Below are 17,646 nucleotides of genomic sequence, written 5' to 3' on the forward strand. Positions count from 1 at the left end.
TATACTTTTCAAATTAAACTTGCTTACCACTACAAGTGTTTGCAATTTATCATACAATTTACAGAACTCTCACAATAAAGTACACTACAGCACACATGTAAAGTTATTTATTTATTCGCTTGTTTATTTATTTATATTTTTTTACGTGGGTCACTTACTGACCACTGCTCCTACACACTGACACTGGGTTGATATTTTGACTCGTATATTTTGCTGCGTGTGCTGTAAAATATCAGATCATGTGGCAAAATTCAGAATTCAGACGAGCAAACAAGCCCACAGGACTTGGCCCGACCTCAGAAATATCTGCATAAATGATTCACAACAGAGGAAATATTGCTCAGAGTGGCGGCTGCTGCGAGGCTCTGTGCACGAATGTCGCTCCTTTGTGCGCAGATTATCACCCATTCTTCAGGCAGGGGGCGGGAGAGAGTGCGCAGACCAACAGCAGACTCTTGGAAAGCTGCTATTCCCCTCACCACCACCACCAACACCATCACCATCACCAGCAGCGCAGCGTAATCAGGCAGGTCCAGGGCTGAGGCGCACCGAGCCACACAGAGCTTTTCTTATTGATAAGACTCCTTGGAAGAAGAGGGACGCAAACGAGGCTACCGTGCGACGTTTTTACAGACGTTCAGCCTGCGAGCTGGACTTTGGGACGCATCACGGTTAAAGAGACTTCTGACCACTGCGGAAAGAGACGTCAATTGGATTTTTAAATCACCATCCTTGGAATAATTTAATCTTTACTTACTTTCTGGGAGTCCTGGATAGTTTTGTCTTGATAAGTTTTGACAGTTGACGCCGGGAAATGTCGTTAAATCTTCTGTTAATTAGATGTGTTGTTATCCAATTGTGCTTTTAAGCGGAACACTTGTGCACAAGGTGAACTAAATAGAAGACTGAACATCACGTTGAAGACGAATTCAGACTTGGGAGTTTTATTTATCCAAAACTGAGGAGTTTTTTCGTTTCAAAGGGACTTAAAACTTTCTTATTCTTCCTTTTCTTGTAGTTCTTCTTTTTCTTCTTCTGCTTCTTCTTCTCCTCATTCTTCGGATATCTCTGCTGGAGAGACCACAGTGGGGACAGACCGTCCAGGCGCGCGCAGACCCGCAGGGCGAGCCGCTGTCCCCCCGCGCGCAGTGCTGAGACTCTCGCGCCTCCATAAATGCGTTCGGGTCCGTCAGAGAGGCTCGAGGCTGGCCAGCAACATGAGCTCGTGGGTACAGCTGCTGCTCGCGCTGCTGGCGGCGTGTCTGCGGTTTGGCGTGGCCGAGGTGAGTTTGACGAACTTTTAGAGATGCTTCAACTTGACCAGGGACGTAGTGGGGGGTGAACCCAAGTAAATCCACGTTCCTTAAAGGAGGCTGAGAGTTTACTGATCTATTCAGACCAACTGTATCAATCAATGAGGGGAAACATGGAGGGTAAACTACAATTTACCTACAGGTTACTGGGGGTGGAATCACCAGAGGCCCAGGATGCTTAAGTCACAATATGATATTATTGCGATTTTGCAATATGGTGATTATTCTGTAAACATAAATTGCGATATATTGTGATTTATCACCGTTTTTCAACTGCAAATTATATCCATAGTATCACATCAGCATCGAACAGTCCGACCAGTGCCATTCAGGCCCAAATGGAATCAGCAGATTTTTTCCCCCAGATCATATATGAAAATCTGCATAATTTTGTGTAATGTTTTTTTTAAACAAGGATTTTTGTTTTGAGCAAAAATAAGCATACAATACGTTCAAACAACACAAAATTACCTCAACCAGCATAAAATGTGGAACACGTGGACACTAAAATGCAAGGTTCAGCATGGAGCAGAGAGAGCACAAATTAATTTGCGAAACCATTAACCATTAATCATTCATTTTCCAACAATTACCAGCTCAACACACATACCAACTAATACATAATGTGCTTGGTCACACTGAGTTTTACAAATATCATCTCTATTCGTTTAAATTCTGTGGAAATGTCGTCAGAGTTCTGCCGCACAGATTCCACGTGGACATTAGTCACGAGTTGTTCACATAAGAAAAGATCGACACTTGGTATCATCATATTTATACAATATCGCCGATATCAGTTTAAAAACCTCTGTATTAACCACTACACCCTTCTTTACAAATATCATAACAAAAATGTGAAGCTCAAAGTACAATTTTGATAAAAAATTACATGAGCAATGAAAGGATAAAATACCACGAAAGCGTATCAGATTATATTAATTTATATATCCTAAGAATTACTTTAACATTTTAAAATATGGTAGAATATTGTATCTTCGGCCTGGGTGATAAAATATGACCCTAATTTCCCATCATGCCTGCAGTACTGAACCGAGTAGTTTGTTAAGTTTGGTATTTTATGTTACACAATGCAAATGTTAAATTTTGTTAGTGTTTTAATGTATATGTTCAGAGCTTGGTCGCTAATAGTTACGGGTATGTGCTGGTTTATAGTTTTAGCTATTAATTAGGTGGCTGTAATTTGCATATTTTTGAGTCGCTTATGTTGAATATCTTTAAGGGGCTGACATTGCTGAGAGCTGCTTCCTGCCTCTCATTCTGCGTTGTTTGCCACAATACATTATTTTAGTTTATTCTCCATGACCATCTGGCGACCCCTGGAAATTACCTCATGACCCTCTTGGGGGTCCCGACCTCCAGGTTGAGAACCTCTGGATTAAACTACCCAACAGTGCAAAATAGTTAAAAATAGCTGAACCAAACATCTACATACACATTAATGCATGCTGCACATTTTACTGTGGGATGTTTTTCATATAATTTTGGAGTTAGTGCACCTGCTTCAGTCTCATCTCGTAACAAAATCAGTCTTTCCCTCTCTGCCTCTGAGAGGGCTGAGATCCTCGCAGAAAATAACTGTTATTCCTCCCATTAACTGGCGGTATGAATGGATGCCCAGGGGCAGATACATGCAGAGGTCGTCCTCTGTGGGTAATGATGAGCCAGGAAACAGAGCGGCTGCCATGAGAGGCTCTTTTACAGCTGGATGCTTCACCACGTGGGTTAAGTGATGCATTCATGGGGTTCCAGATGTTGAGCGAGGCCATAAATCAGTCAGTGAGCAGCATCACGCTGCAACATCGTGCTGTTGAGGCCGCATGTCAGCTACAGTAGACGACCAGGGGGGTGAAATTTATCTGAGAGGCAATATGACACAACATCCGTGTTGTGGTGTGAAATATTTGTCATACGTCAACACAAATGTAGATCACTTGTCGTGCTGAAGGTTGCACGTCTAAAAAATTAAATGGAGTCAACTGCTGAGAATGAATGAAATGATTTCTGCTTTCGCAATAAACCACAAAAATAAGATTTCAACCTATTTAATAAACCTATACCTAATAAAAGTTAACACTGTCCAGCATTAACCAAAGTTTAAATCAGCGAGGTTTTCAATATAAAACTTGGTGAAATGATTTCAGTGTGTGTATCAGTGCTCTTTGAACACTTTCAGCATATTTTATCAATACCGCAATAACACTGATATCTGTGAAAGTTTTGTTGGCTATAATCATGATATGAAATTTACATACCATTTCATGTCCAGTGCAGAACCTCGTTACATTTTCAGATGAAAATGATGACTTTTTTCTTTCCTGTAGACACAGATGATGCTCTTATTATTGCTGTTTCTGCTCTAATCCAATACACATTTATCAGAAAAAATCTTCTTTAAATCTTATGAAAAAAACAGGCAGTGAAGTGAAAAATGAGTGCAAATCTGACTGTCTGCTGAGGTCAAACAGGAAGACAAAACTTAACAGAGGGTCTTGACCAGGTCAAGTGAGGCTTGACAATAACTGACATTTTAACTGTTGACCTCTCTTGTTAAAATAAAGTCTGTAGAAGCAGGTTCAGATGCAGTTTGAATCTGATGTTATCTGTATTTCTGCCTCTGTTCAGATCTCATCTGTGTTTCTGACCCAGACAATTCATCACCACAATGAACTGCCAGTGTCAGTCAGTTGTAAAACTGAATGGGGTCAGAACACACATAGTTAACAAGTCAGTCATGGGAAGTGGAGACTTAAACAAGTCAACAAAGAGGGCACAACCCATTTGTGAGTTTGTCTTTCATCCGCTCAGATGGAGAATTGTAGTTTGCTAACAGACTGAGCAATTAGCATTAGCAGCTATTAAATGTTGTGATGAAACGACTGCCGTTTTCACAGTAAACCACCATGAAATTCCAAATGACTTGTATTATCATTTTAAATTTTAATGATTGTTGAAACTAAGGCTGCATAATTCATGAAAATATTATTGAAATCAAGTGCAATTTCCAAATTGCAGGCCCTGCAATTTTTATTTTTTGATAGAGGGAAAAAAATGACAAATATAAGTATAGTAGTATAATGAAGTACTGCAGTGCTGCAGAGATGCCCTGACCTACAGACTGTCCAGTAATAGAGCTGCAATTGTACCTATGGAGCCATAAGCCTGCCAAGTTTTGCATTTCTCTACATGTTGAGGCAGTGTGTATGGGGCTCTAAGACGAGCGATACACTGTGTCTCATAAGTCAAATCATTACCTGCAGTAACTGTATGTGGAGGACTTATTGAGGAGAATGTGGGCTGGTGCAGAATCGAAGTTGGCCCACGACAATGCACCTCGGTAATCTCGCAGTCTGGCTGGTCTGGTTGGGCAACTGTCTCAAGGTCCACTGCACTAATCGAGTCCCTGTACCTCTTTTTCCTATGTTAATGAGTTTATTTCTGTCTTCTATCACGTGCATATACAATGTATGTCATATTCCATCATCTGACCAATGTTTGCTGGGAGCTGGGAGCTTTAGCCTCAGTCTTTTAGTTTTGATGTTATATCATGTACACAGCGATTAAGTAACAGCATATTTAATACATTTTCAAAGGGTTTGCTTGTTTTAAAATTAGTCAGATGGAAACAGCTGAACCAGACTTTTTGGTTAGCATTAGCTTACATTATCAAGCTACACTTATGAAGTCTGCTAGTGAGAACTGTGGTCAGCTAGAAATGATGAGCCTGATTTTGTTTACTTCTCTGTGGAATCAAAGATCTCGTGTTTCAACGAGTACTCAGTTTTGATGTTTAATCTGCAACCCTTATCGCTGTAAGTGGCGCATGTGCAGTGTGAGAATGGAAAGCTTTACAGGTGTAGCAACAGTGATTAAGGAGGGCGGGGCTTAGCGAAGGGTCAATTAAAGTAAAAATAAAGAGAAAAAAATATGCACACAAACAAACTAATAGATCCTCTGGCTTCTTATCAAGAACTGGCGTCACAAGTGGTTCATTCCTCTTTAATTCAGGAAACCTGTACAATTTAAGTGTGTGCACGTAGTCTTCCATTGACTTCACAGGAAGGCAGATTTAGAGCGAAGCACAGTTATGATGGATGACTTCAAAATCCTGTCATCAACTTGTTGTTTCACTTTATAGCTTCTGTAGGCACCACATGTAAAAGAAAACTCAAAGTTGACAGGCCAAGTGTTTTGAAGGAGAAAGTTACAAAAGCTTTGATGTATACAACCAGGAATTCCCCATGTCTAATTCTGAAGTTATAGTATGGTAACTGTGAAATGATGGAGTCTGTATACAAGGTTCAATCATGTCTTATACAGCTTCTCCTCCATTATCATAAGAGAATGTGTTTGAGACAAATCTAGTCTTGAGAGTGGGTGATAATTTAAAAGTCTGTGCCACTTATACTGAGTATATACATTCAACCGTAGACCACCAAAGATGAATCCACACATTTATTATTTATATAATTGCATCAGGCGCCTTTCCAACTCAGAGGTAAATTATGACAAAGGAATTAATTAAAGTCACATTTATTCACACATTCCAGTGGTGCGCACGTGGAGGCATAGTTTCATTGACTGCATGTGAAACCTCACACGTGCGCCGCGGCTGCTGCTGCTGCTGCTGCGCCGGCAGCAAACTCGACCCTCTAATTATGTACGATTAGATGTTCCCTTTCTGCCCCGGCCCACTGCAGCCGCTGCCTGTACCTGGCATTCCTCAATATGTCCAACAGACCTGCAGGGGATGGGAGCTTGCTTCAGGTGACAAGTGTTGGATTATGTCAAAATGTGTCTTTTTTTTTTTTTAGACCTTGTAAAAGTGTACAGGACAGCCTAAACTCTAATATAATGTGTACAATATAGGGAGCAGTTTGGCTTAAATACAGTCTCTAAAAAGTAGTGCTGCAGAAAGTCTTCAGTGTTGCTGGAGATTATAGTCTAAGTGAACAGGGTGTTTCATTATCTATTATACTACACAGAACCTCCTAAAGACAAGGATTACTAGTGATGGAATGTAACTAAATACATTTACTTACATAAGTAGTACAATTTTGCCTTACTTGAGTATTTCCATTTTCTGCCACTTTCCGCTAATACACCGCTACATCTCAGGGGCAAATATCAGACTTTTTACTTCACTACATTTACTGGTTGCTTTACAAATTAGATACATTACGTAGAAAACTTATGAGGAGTTTATAAATTATGATGTTTTATTAAAAATTAAACTACAGTAAACAACAGTTTATATAAGTGCAGCCGAAACAGTTAGTGGTTTAATCAAGTAGTTGATTGTAGGGCTGCAACAGTTATTTTCATTATCTATTAAACTGGTGATTATTTTCTTGATCTATTAATCCATTAGTTGTTTGGTCTGTAAAAAGTAAAAAAATTGTGAAAAATGTTGGACACTGTTTCCCAAAACCCAAGATAACGTTCTCAAATCTTTCATCCACAACCCAAAGATATTGAGGTTATTGTCATAGAGGAGGAAAGAAATCGGAAAATATGCACATTTGAGGGGCTGTAATCAGAGAAATTTTTATTAAAACATGACTCAAAACAATGGATGGATTCAATCAATGGTGGCCCTAGTTGCCTGACAGAAAATTAATCACCAACTATTTTATTTAAGTAATTTTTCATGTGAAATTTTTTGCTCCTACATTTCCCTGATTACTTTCATACTCTTAGTTAAGTAACATTTTCAATGTGGGACTTTTACTTGTTGTATTTTTTGAGTATTTTTTAAAATGTGATAATTAATACTTTTACTAAGGTAAAGGATGTAAGTACTTTCTCCACCACTGAAGAGCTATTGTACCATCCTGATGTATTGAAGGTATCATAATCTTCATGCTTTTGTTGCACATTGAACATTATTATTGTGTGTTTACACATTCTGTCTGTGGATTTTGAATGTGTTTACATCTGTTTTGTTTGTCAGAAGCAAAGTGTTTATTTAGTATTTCCTGCTACACAAATTGTCATGACAGCAGGCACCACTGTGAACAAAGGCACACATCCTATAATTAACATCAGACACAATTAGCCAGGCAGGCAGATTTGCTCCGTTGGTGAAGGGAAGAAATCATCATGATGACTCCTCAGGGGCATCGGCAGCTCTGCAACAGACATGTAAGCGTAATACAGCAGGCATTTCCCTCGCTGTACAGTTTGACTCTCTGAAAAGCCGACCAACAATGGGGGAAAGTCAATGGCGTATAGTATGGGCAGGATGAGAATACATGCATGGATGGCTGCTTCCTTTGGCTAAAACCTGCTTCCCGTAGGGATTCATTATATTCTCCACAACTGGAATGGAATCTCACACACAAAAAATGAAGACATGCAACTTTTCACATCATTTATTTCTAAATGCTGTCAATTACATGACAATTGATGCCCTAGCCAGATTTAAATGGACAGTTCACCACAGTTTTAGAGACGTCTGCCCTCTCTTGAATATAATGGGGAAAAATGGCACTTGGCTGTTGGTGCTCAAAGCAACAACAACAAAAAGAATTATATTCCAAACACAAATACACAACATAACTGTTTCTTTACAGAAATCATGACCCAGTTACTCAGACCTTGTTGTGAGCAGTGTCATGTAGGAACTACTTTCTTTCCAGTAGTAAGAAAGTAGTTCAGCAAGAGTCTATCAAAAACTTATTTTCCGTACACATGTGCTGGCCTGATTTGACTTGGTTTGACTCGGCATGTCAGCCCAGCACAGCAGGAATTTGCATTTCTATTACAAGAGGACTACCCGCTTGAAGGAGTGTCTTAAACTGACAATGAGCTTAGCTACAAGCCAAACAAGCACTTATCCTCCTATAAATTTCTCATGATAAAAGTCCTGTGTTATTTAAGCTTTTGTTATGAAACAGCTAAATCTATCTGTTGAAAGCGAACAAGAAATAGTAAAATAAAGCAGATAGCTGAACATACAAAGAGCAACGCAGAGAGAAAGGAAACTTCAAACCAGAGGGATTCAGTTAGAAGCTACAAAAGTACTGAGAGCTTAACATAGAGACTTTAAAAAACATTTTCCTTTCTGCTCTCCTGCACACACAAGAGTTGAGTCTTGCAGCACATGCTTGTTGGAGGAGTCATCACAGGTTGGCCGTAGTAGACGCGACATCACTGCAGCCCACTTGGAGGCCGGTCGAGCTCGCTTTGGTTCCCCAGAGAGGGGCCATCACGGTTGCAACTTGACACAGCTTGAGCTAAATATGGTAATAGAAATGCAAATCAGCGTGGCATGGTTTGACTCAGCGTGGTGACATTGGAAAAGCACCAACAGAAAAGAGAAAGTAGAAAACTGCTCACAAGTTCTGTGGTTTATCTTGAGCAACCATGTCATGATTTCTGGAAAGAGACATTACTGTTGAATTTGAGCACCACACGCTTTGTGCCATTTAGTCCCATTATATTCAAGAGCAGGCAGACATCTCCATGACCGGTATCTCCAAAACTCGACAGCTCACACAAAAATTATCTAGGTGGATTTGATTTTGGGATGAATGGTCCCTTTAACCACATTTGCTCCTTTGAGATCATTTTCATTGGTTCCATCTCGCCCTGAGCTGACAAACCAAATGAAGCACATCCACAGCACTGACACAAACGTGGGGAAGTGTCTCGACCCATGTCTGATCCTTGTCCATTTTAACCCGTCTTTTATTCATCTATTATCCCTCTTTTTTTCAGATGCACCACCCTTCTCTCCTCCTCTCCATATCACTCCTTCCCCCACTTCCTGACTCCTTCCTGACTCTTTTGACCCCTAAATGTTAGCAGATGAGAAGACACAACGCCAATAGTCATTCACCCCGCTCTTAGTGACCATTGTGTGTCTGCTTTGGTTAATACCCCCCACCCTCCCTTGCTGTCTTACCCATTAATGACTTGGGGGGGGTTAAACCCACAGTCAGTCCATAGAATCACAATGCAGAGCAGTTGCCTGGTTTTTGGTGTGGTGGTATGGAAATATCTGGTCATATGCGCGTTGTTTAAGGATAAAGCTGGTGTTATCTTATCCTTATTAAGAAAAATAATACCAGAAATTAACTTTCCTACTAAGAAGTATTTCCTGAGGAGCCACAAACTTGTATTATTTGTGTTATTTTCCATCGCTGATGTAAACAAACTTTGATTTAGTTGTTATGTTTCTCGTCTTTGCGTTAAAGGGCCTGTCAATTTGAGAGTGAGAGCAGGATTAAGTTTATTCAGGGACATTATTTGTGAGTCACTTGTGAAATGGTTGTTGCAGATGTGCTGCGGTCTTATTCCATTTCCTTGGAGGAACTGTTTGTTGAATTTTCTAATGCCCAATGCAGGATGGATACTGGGCGGGAAATTCTCAAATAGCTTTTCTTCTAGTCATCTTATTTCTTTGTTCTTAGGCTTGCAGCGGTATATTGTTGTATGAAAACTGACAGCTATCAGACCTTTTACATCTTGTTTATTAACCAAAAAACTTTGTTTTCACTCTGTAAAGGGTCATTGCAACTGTACCTGTACCTTGCAACCATGATATTTTCTGAGAAATGTTATCATACCGTGAAAATGTACCATCTTAAGCCTAATACGTACTCATGTGTTTCAGGGGGACCCTCTGCCTGCAGCCCTGGTGGAGCTGGTTAGAAACAGCCCCATCTCCTCCATAGAGGACCTCCAGCTGCTGCTGCTCACTGACTCCGTAGGTAAAGACAAGCGCTTTCTGATATTACTGTTCCTACAAGTGTTCTGTATTATTGATATAAACACAAACATTTTCAAGTTTGATGCTGTTACTTACTATATCTGTCCTCATCCTCATTTTTAATCTTATGCCCTAACCTACCATTATAATTAACTACTTAACAGTTTTATTGGAATGCTTCATTTTGTTTGTATCTGAAGGTCATTTATTACAGATTCATGGAAATATATTTTGATAATGTTATTATATATGTTAAAATACATAACCAAAGTAGGAACTCCAGCTGAGGTTATTTTTCTGTATCATTACCTCAGTTTAAAGGATTGCATGTCGCTGTATGGGTTGAGAAAGTTGCACAACCTTTGGGCTTATGAAATCATTTAAAAAAAGTGCAAATAGCTTTAAAGTTGAGGTAATATAAAAAATGCACTTTTTTTAAATATCCGCAGTCATTCTGGCACCTATTTAACAATATATGCCAAAAAATCATGTATTTGTATTCTTATGCCAAAAATCAATGATGTTTTCTTCCTGTAAAACAAAATATGCCTTGTGCTCACACTTGTATCACACTTGATACCTGCACATGACAGGTGTCAGGCCTTAAAACCAGTGTTGATCTTTAAAAATCAAGACTCAATTGTTAATGGCATAGACGTCTATGTTAAAAAATATGTTGGAAGCTACTACAAGGAGTTTTTTAACTTGAAATAGTCTCAGTTTATTACTGATATCTCTATATGACCAGTATAAGTTAATGGGACCATCCCTGAGAAGTTATTTTAAATGGCTGCCAGATTGTCCTTGAAATCGGATGAAACCAACGTTTGTTAACATTTTCCCAGGGAAAGTTACAGTGAGTTGTAAATAAGCCAGTCAAAAAGAAGCAGGAGGAGATTTTTATTTAGATATTTTTTTTATATTTTGTGGTTATTGCAGTGGAAACACGCCCACTTTGGTCCACAGTGGCTTAAAATGGAAAGTCAGATGTTATTATGCATTTGGAGATTTGTGACACCCCTACATACAGCACATGTTACTTTCACTCAACAACAGCCAAATAAATGAAGACCAGCGATGCAGAGACAACAAACTTCATGCACTCAACTTTCTCATAAATGCACATTTTGTCATTTATAGTCTGAGGAACAAGTTTAATGGCAAAACACTGGACTCAAGAGTTCACTAAATAATACTAAATAGTAAATAAAATGTGTGTGTGCAAAGGAAAACTAACATGACAACAATACGTGACTACTTTTCTACCCTAATTGTGACGAGCAAACATCACCAGTAATAAAACCAACTCAGACAAACGAAACAAGTAGCAGGGAGAGAAACACACACATTCACATGAAAATAGACAAAGTAACAATTATAACAGTAACTTAAGCTAGGTGCAGATCTCTATATTTCTCTCTGTATGTGATCACTCACGTGTGACATGAACTACCCCCACACCTTCTTTGTTTCCCCCTCTCCTATTCTATCTTCATGTGCATGCTCACATTTACAAACCCACATGCAGAGGGCGCTAGTAGGCCTTAGAAAAAAATATATACCACATGCCAACAGACCATTCATAAACCAGTTGCCATGTTTACACAAGTGAAATGCTGTATTTGTTTATTGTTTTGTCTTAGATGAGGAGGACGGGGCTTCTGCAGCCAATGGAGGTCACAGACTACCAAGGAGCCTTGGTGAGCTACGCCCCTTCTTTCCTTTTTCCTGATTTATTGTATATCACATAGTTTTACACTCATGCAGCTTCTTTAGATCTTAAAAAAGTGCCTTCATAAATAGGTTAATGGAAGGTCGGAGCACCGGCATGGAGGATTCCTGATTTTCCTCATGAATGTAAAAGTACTCCATCCTCATTAGGGGTGGACCTCGGGTGTGTTCAGTCTGCTTTCCTGGGAGTTGATTAATGTGCCCAGTATGGGTTTAGTGACACGGTAAAGTCCTTCCCATTAACCTTTTTTTCGCGATCATGATAAAGCAGATGTCTGAATTACTATACACCAATCTACAACAGTGTGGGTGACTTTGCTGGACTCCCTCAAGCATGAAGAGATAACTAATGACCTACATTAATCTTTATGTAAACTATATCTGATCTGTGTCCTTGTAGAACAGTTTGATTGAACAGTGAACCTTTGTAAAGCAAAGTGGAATGAAATTCCCTTGTGTTTCTGTGTAACACGTCAATACAATGCAATTATCAGCAAAGTCTGATTAGGAGAGGTGATAGCAAATCTACTCATTTGAAATGCATGAGTTTCACAATTATAATCCACCTGGATGTATCTGATCTGCAACAGCTAGAAACAGGCAGCAGTGTTACATGCAGGATATTTGTAGGTGAGCTGCATAAGTCATAGCCACTGTTGTATGAAACGATACATTGGGCTGCACAACATTTACTACAAAGAGATGGAAAAAGACCACAAAGAGACACAATGTGGCTACAAAGAGAAGCACAACAACTAGAGATACAAAAATAATTCTCATGTGCCTGTGCTTTTTGTTTTTTGTAATCGATCCATTTTCACACTCAGTCATATCTCATCCCTCAGACGCCCAGCCGGCTCAGCAGGCTCTGTGTAAAGTTCGTACAGAGGTGGTTGAGGTCACCCGGGCGATGTTGGACCGTAGCAACGCAAACTTCCTCTTATGGCCGCCCTGTGTTGAGGTGCAGCGCTGCTCTGGCTGCTGCAACACCAAGAGCCTGCAGTGTGTCCCTATTGTCATGCACACCAGATACTTACAGGTAAACAGCCACACACACACACACACACACACACACACATGCACACAAACAACAACAAGATCCCAGTCAGGAGTTGTGTTAGAGTTATGATCCTCTGATAAAAAACTTCTTCTTCTCAACCTCTCCAGGTCATGAAGATTGAGTACATCAACAAAAGACCCACTTATGCTAAAGCAGTGGTGTCGGTGGTTGATCATGTGGAGTGCCGATGTCAGCCTGCTCCACGTTCCCCTGTGCCCAAGAAAAAATCACCTCGCAGACAGCACAGCCACCAGCATCGAAACCAGACACTCAGTCAAGGACACGGACACGAAATGGTACAGTACAAATGCTATATGCATGTTAGCTGCTTGGTGAATGCTTTGTGTGTGTGGGTACTGCACACCTTAGATGATAATGACACCAAATAATGTCAGTTTTATGCATCTTAACATTTCAAATCAGCACATATTATTATATCAGTTTAAAGGGCTAGTCCAGAGGATTAGTGGCATTTAGCAGTTTGCAGATTGCAAACACCATGCCTCCCCTTCAAAGCATGTAAGAAAACCTACTTCGGCTATGAAACTTGTACGTAACCAAAAGGCTGAATCTAAAGCTGGTGTTTGGTTTGTCCATCCTACTGTAGAAACATTGTGGCTCAACATAGTGGCCTCCACTGAAACGGACCCTCTCCCACTGTAGATATAAACAGCTCATTCTAATGTAATGAAAGCACAACATTTCTTATTCTCAGGTGATTAGACACTAATGAATATATACTTATGAATATTATATTCCGTTTCTACCTTATTCTGCCAATAGATCCCCCTTAATCTTACACACTGGACCTTAACCAAATCAGTTTTGTTCATTCATTCAGGCTGGTAGACAATGTTGGCAAAAGAGTTTTTATGGTCCTTATGCCTTTATTGTTGTTTCATGTAGTATGCAATGCAATGGGTTGATTTTAAAGTATAGGTTCAGATTCAACATTAGATAATAAGTACATAAAGAAATTGCACTCCAACTTTGTACTGTCATACAAATGCCTACACAAGATTTTCACAGGTCCTTAAAAAGTCCTAAAAAGTCCAGAATTTAAGGCCTTAAAATGTGTCTGTTAACATACTCGAACTCGAATATGGATAAGTGCAAGTTCAGTGAGGCAAGGCTTGAGAACAGTGCATTTAGCACTTGGTTGAAATCTGATGAAAATATTGAATTTAAACCTTGGGCAATGCAAGAAAGAAAATGTTCAAATTAGGAACTTTTGTTATAAAGGCATCAGAATTATATGGAAAGTAATAAAAATCCTAAAGCCAAGTCATCAACCAATAGCATCACCAAATACTGTTGTGTATTCACATCAGGCCTCATCAAATTCAGGGCTCAGTGAAACGTACTCATGCTATTAGTGTCTTAAAAAGTAAATTTAACTTGTTGAAACCTGCAGAAACTCTGCGACAGTATGTATATTATCTATTCATTAATTTCTCCTTCTTTTGCCATTGGTACGTTGAATACTTTTAAATGTGTAGGATTAACATCAGTGGACTAAGCTGAGATTTTTGCTGAATTGAACTTTGTTAAATTTTATTGTCAAAGGTCAAGGTGCACTCCAAGGATGAGCTCCATCAGTGGGATGAGCTGAAGCAGAACCAGAGGGCCCATCTGGAGGATCTTCTGGAGCAGCACTGGAACCCCAGAGGAGACACCTTCACCCAGCCTGGAGACGGGTACAGTCTGGCTGGGGACGAAACATCTCGTTCTGGAGATGCTCTTCTTTTTACTCCACACTGGGCGCATAACTCCACCCGGCTCCTTGGGACTAAAGATCTAACTGAGAACCTGGAGAAGAAAAATGGTAGGATCTCAGATGGCAACAAGACTGTCTCCTCAATGGATGTTGGTGATGAGGAAAAGAACAAGTTTGAAGGTGGGGGTGGGTTACTGCTCAACAGGACTGAAGGGAAAACTATTGATGAAGGCACACAAACACAAAGTCCATTACGGCCTGATGACAAATCCAAATTTTCAAAGAGCCACACTAGTGGTTTCCCCCACCCTGTTACTCAGAATCCTCATGTCAAGTTCAGCCCTACTGAGGCAGCCAGAGACAGAATGGTGAGCAGATTCCGACCGACCAAAGAGCCGAATCCAGAGCCTCGAGAACACGCGAGACGGAGAGACAATGAGACTCCCGATGAGGTGCGGATATTACAGATTGAGGAGGAAAGACTGGAGCAGGAGCGAAAAGAGCTTCTACTTCTCCACAAGAGGCTGGACCAAGAGAAGGAGATACTGAGGCAGCAACAGATGAAACGAGAAGAAGAGGAAAGACGGAAAGGAAAGGAAACAGACAGTCAGCATCACCTGCATGGTAAACATCATCATCATCTGCAAACAATAACAACACAAAAACCAGGTAATGGACATTATACAGTACTTTGGGTTAATAAAAACACAAAAATTTAAAGATTGTAATACCTTAAGTTAGTAATTTGTCTGAATAAAATGATGTGTTTAAGGAGTAACCTCTGTATTTTTCAACCTGGATTAAATTTTCCTATGTTTTCGTCTCTAAGTGATGAACCCAAACCGTTTTAGTGAGTCTTATTTTGTTCAGGCTATGGGTTCGACTCCAGCCTACAACTCTTTGCTTACTGGACCAGTTTTTAAAAAATGTTGCTCCCATTAGTCATTTCAACACGTGGCGAAATAGGGTCCAGGTTGAAAAATACTGAAGTTAAGTTTTTAATATAATGAATCATCTGTTGTTTTTTTCTATTCTACGTTGTGTTCTCAAGAATATTTCCAAAGAGCCACAAAAGAAAATGTCATTGATTTTTTGGTAATTCTTTAGTAATATGTAAATCCTGTCCTGACAGCGACAACATCTACGACTACCACACGACAGCCAGCAGCTCCAGCGGGCCCCAGACCCCCAGCCCGTCCAAAGAGAAAGATGAGGAAGAATCGCAGACGGATCAGCAAGGCAGCTATGAGAGCGATGCTAATGTAGAACTAAAATCAGCCCAGGTGAGTTCAAATATTCAAATATAATGGAAAAATGGGTGAATAAATCTGTGACCCAGTCGTTTATGAGTAAGTGAATGTAATATTTGTATTTACGGATTATAAATGCGCTTTAGTTCCTTGTGCCAGTATCTATGAACTTTACAGTACGTCTTCCTGTGTTTCCCCCTCAGGGAGACAAAGTGAACTTGGTGTATTTCGTGGATCCAGAGGTGAAGCAGAGTGACTCCCTTCATATAAGTATTTATTCACTTGTCAGTAACCTGCTCGTCCTGTGAGATCTCCTCCGTAACACTACTAATGACTGTCTGGTGAACCTGTAACTGCACCTGTATGGAGTAAGAGGAGGGTAAGAAGAGAATGGAATATAAATAAAAGGTGGACCTTGTCAAGAGAACACTTTCCTCTACAACGACAGTTGTTGGTATGAAGTAACGAGTGGCACCGGAAGACTGACAAGCACAGTGCCTGTGGGCGGACTGAAACTGCATCGCTGTAGAACTGTGGAAAATGGTGCAATTGCAAAACTCTTCTGGAAACCTTGTTTTGATATCAACAGAGAGGAACTGCACTTATACTTTGACAGGACTGAGTCTACGCAGGGTTTAAAAGACAAAGTTGTTGCTGAAAGACTTGCTTTGTGTTAACCACAATTAGACTGGACTACAAAGTGCGTTTTGTGGAAAAAGGGACATAAACATGGAATAACTTTTTTGTGTCATTGAAGAATCTGTTGTATTGTGTTTGGATAATCTTAGAGACAATCATCAGTAGACTTAAAGTAATGTTGATTAAAATGAGCAGTATTTGTCATATGTGATAGAACTCACATATTGAGGGCTCAGTGCTGGGATAACACCTTCTCATCCCAACTCGTCACATACTGACAATTTGTTACCACCCCTCGGCATCTGAAACTGAAGCACAAGGTACCCTTTAGCGGCTGTATCTGACGCTGCCAGAAAGCCTTTTTAACATGATTAACGCTGTGAAACAGTCCCATTTCGATTAGGTCTCGGCACAAAAACAGCATGGTTAGGTCAGGGCACAACAACCACTTGGTTAGGTAACATAAGATAGATAACACCATGTTTGGGGTTGCAAAAACTACATTCCTTTGTTACGTACATCATGTGACATTCACTGAAGCAACTACAACATGAAAGTCACATGACAAAAGTCACGTCATGCAAGTAATGTGTTTGTTTGCAGCATCCATCCATCCAACACTGAGGGGCAGTGACAGTTCATTGGTACGTGACATGCTGGGAATGAGACCGGGCTGGTTGGGAAGATAAAGATGTGTAGATTTACCGTACCAAAGCCTGATATCATTTATTAGCTCCGTAAAACAGCGATGGTCTCTCTTTAACCATATTTAATTATATTTAACTCATTGCAAACACTGGAATCACACAGATGTGATTAGAGAACAAAAACATAAATTGTTGGATTAGTGAGTTTTGTCTTTTTCAAAATCTCATCACGGGTGTGAAGATAAAGGTGCTATCTGAATACTAAGTGATAGCGCTACACTTGTGACCAGACATTGTGCTATGTTTCTTATTTATTTATCTCTACCATTACTGTGGATTAACTTTCTATACAAATACTGCAAACAGGATGACAGATGGGGTTGAGAAAATGTAACAATGGCTGGGCAGGTCAAACAGAAAAAGACAGAAGTTTTCAAAAAAGATCAGATCCTTCTGTGTCCTCACAGGATCATGCAGTGTTTAACTTCTGTGTCAAAAAAAAATTGTGTGCATGTGTTTGTTTTCAATGCATAAGTGTGTGGTATTTGTCCACGC

General features: G+C 39.9%; 1 protein-coding gene across 2 annotated transcripts; it reads left to right on the plus strand.

Annotated features, from left to right (window-relative positions):
• Positions 1-257: 257 nt before the first annotated feature.
• Positions 258-16,897, plus strand: pdgfbb (platelet derived growth factor subunit Bb). Of its 2 annotated transcripts, XM_084743557.1 has the most exons (8): positions 258-1,283; positions 9,952-10,048; positions 11,691-11,747; positions 12,624-12,817; positions 12,946-13,134; positions 14,405-15,224; positions 15,688-15,838; positions 16,009-16,897. In XM_084743557.1, the coding sequence occupies exons 1-7, from the start codon at positions 1,218-1,220 to the stop codon at positions 15,819-15,821; spliced, it is 1,557 nt and encodes a 518-aa protein (XP_084599683.1). In that variant the 5' UTR covers positions 258-1,217; the 3' UTR covers positions 15,822-15,838; positions 16,009-16,897. The 2 variants fall into 2 exon arrangements, with proteins under 2 accessions (XP_084599683.1, XP_084599684.1); XM_084743558.1 differs by lacking the exon at positions 258-1,283 and having other exon boundaries at positions 9,974-10,044.
• The last annotated feature ends 749 nt before the right edge of the window (positions 16,898-17,646 follow it).

Source organism: Lutjanus erythropterus, chromosome 19 (genome assembly GCF_056507025.1).
Source record: "Lutjanus erythropterus isolate fLutEry1 chromosome 19, fLutEry1.hap2, whole genome shotgun sequence".
Classification (NCBI taxonomy): Eukaryota; Metazoa; Chordata; class Actinopteri; order Lutjaniformes; family Lutjanidae; genus Lutjanus; species Lutjanus erythropterus.

Excerpts from the sequence above, each read along its gene's own strand:
- pdgfbb (XM_084743557.1), top strand. The coding sequence starts at position 1,218 with ATGAGCTCGTGGGTACAGCTGCTGCTCGCGCTGCTGGCGGCGTGTCTG. Across the intron at positions 13,135-14,404 it reads AAGGACACGGACACGAAATG|GTCAAGGTGCACTCCAAGGA; the intron begins GTACAGTACAAA and ends TTATTGTCAAAG. Across the intron at positions 15,225-15,687 it reads AATAACAACACAAAAACCAG|CGACAACATCTACGACTACC; the intron begins GTAATGGACATT and ends CTGTCCTGACAG.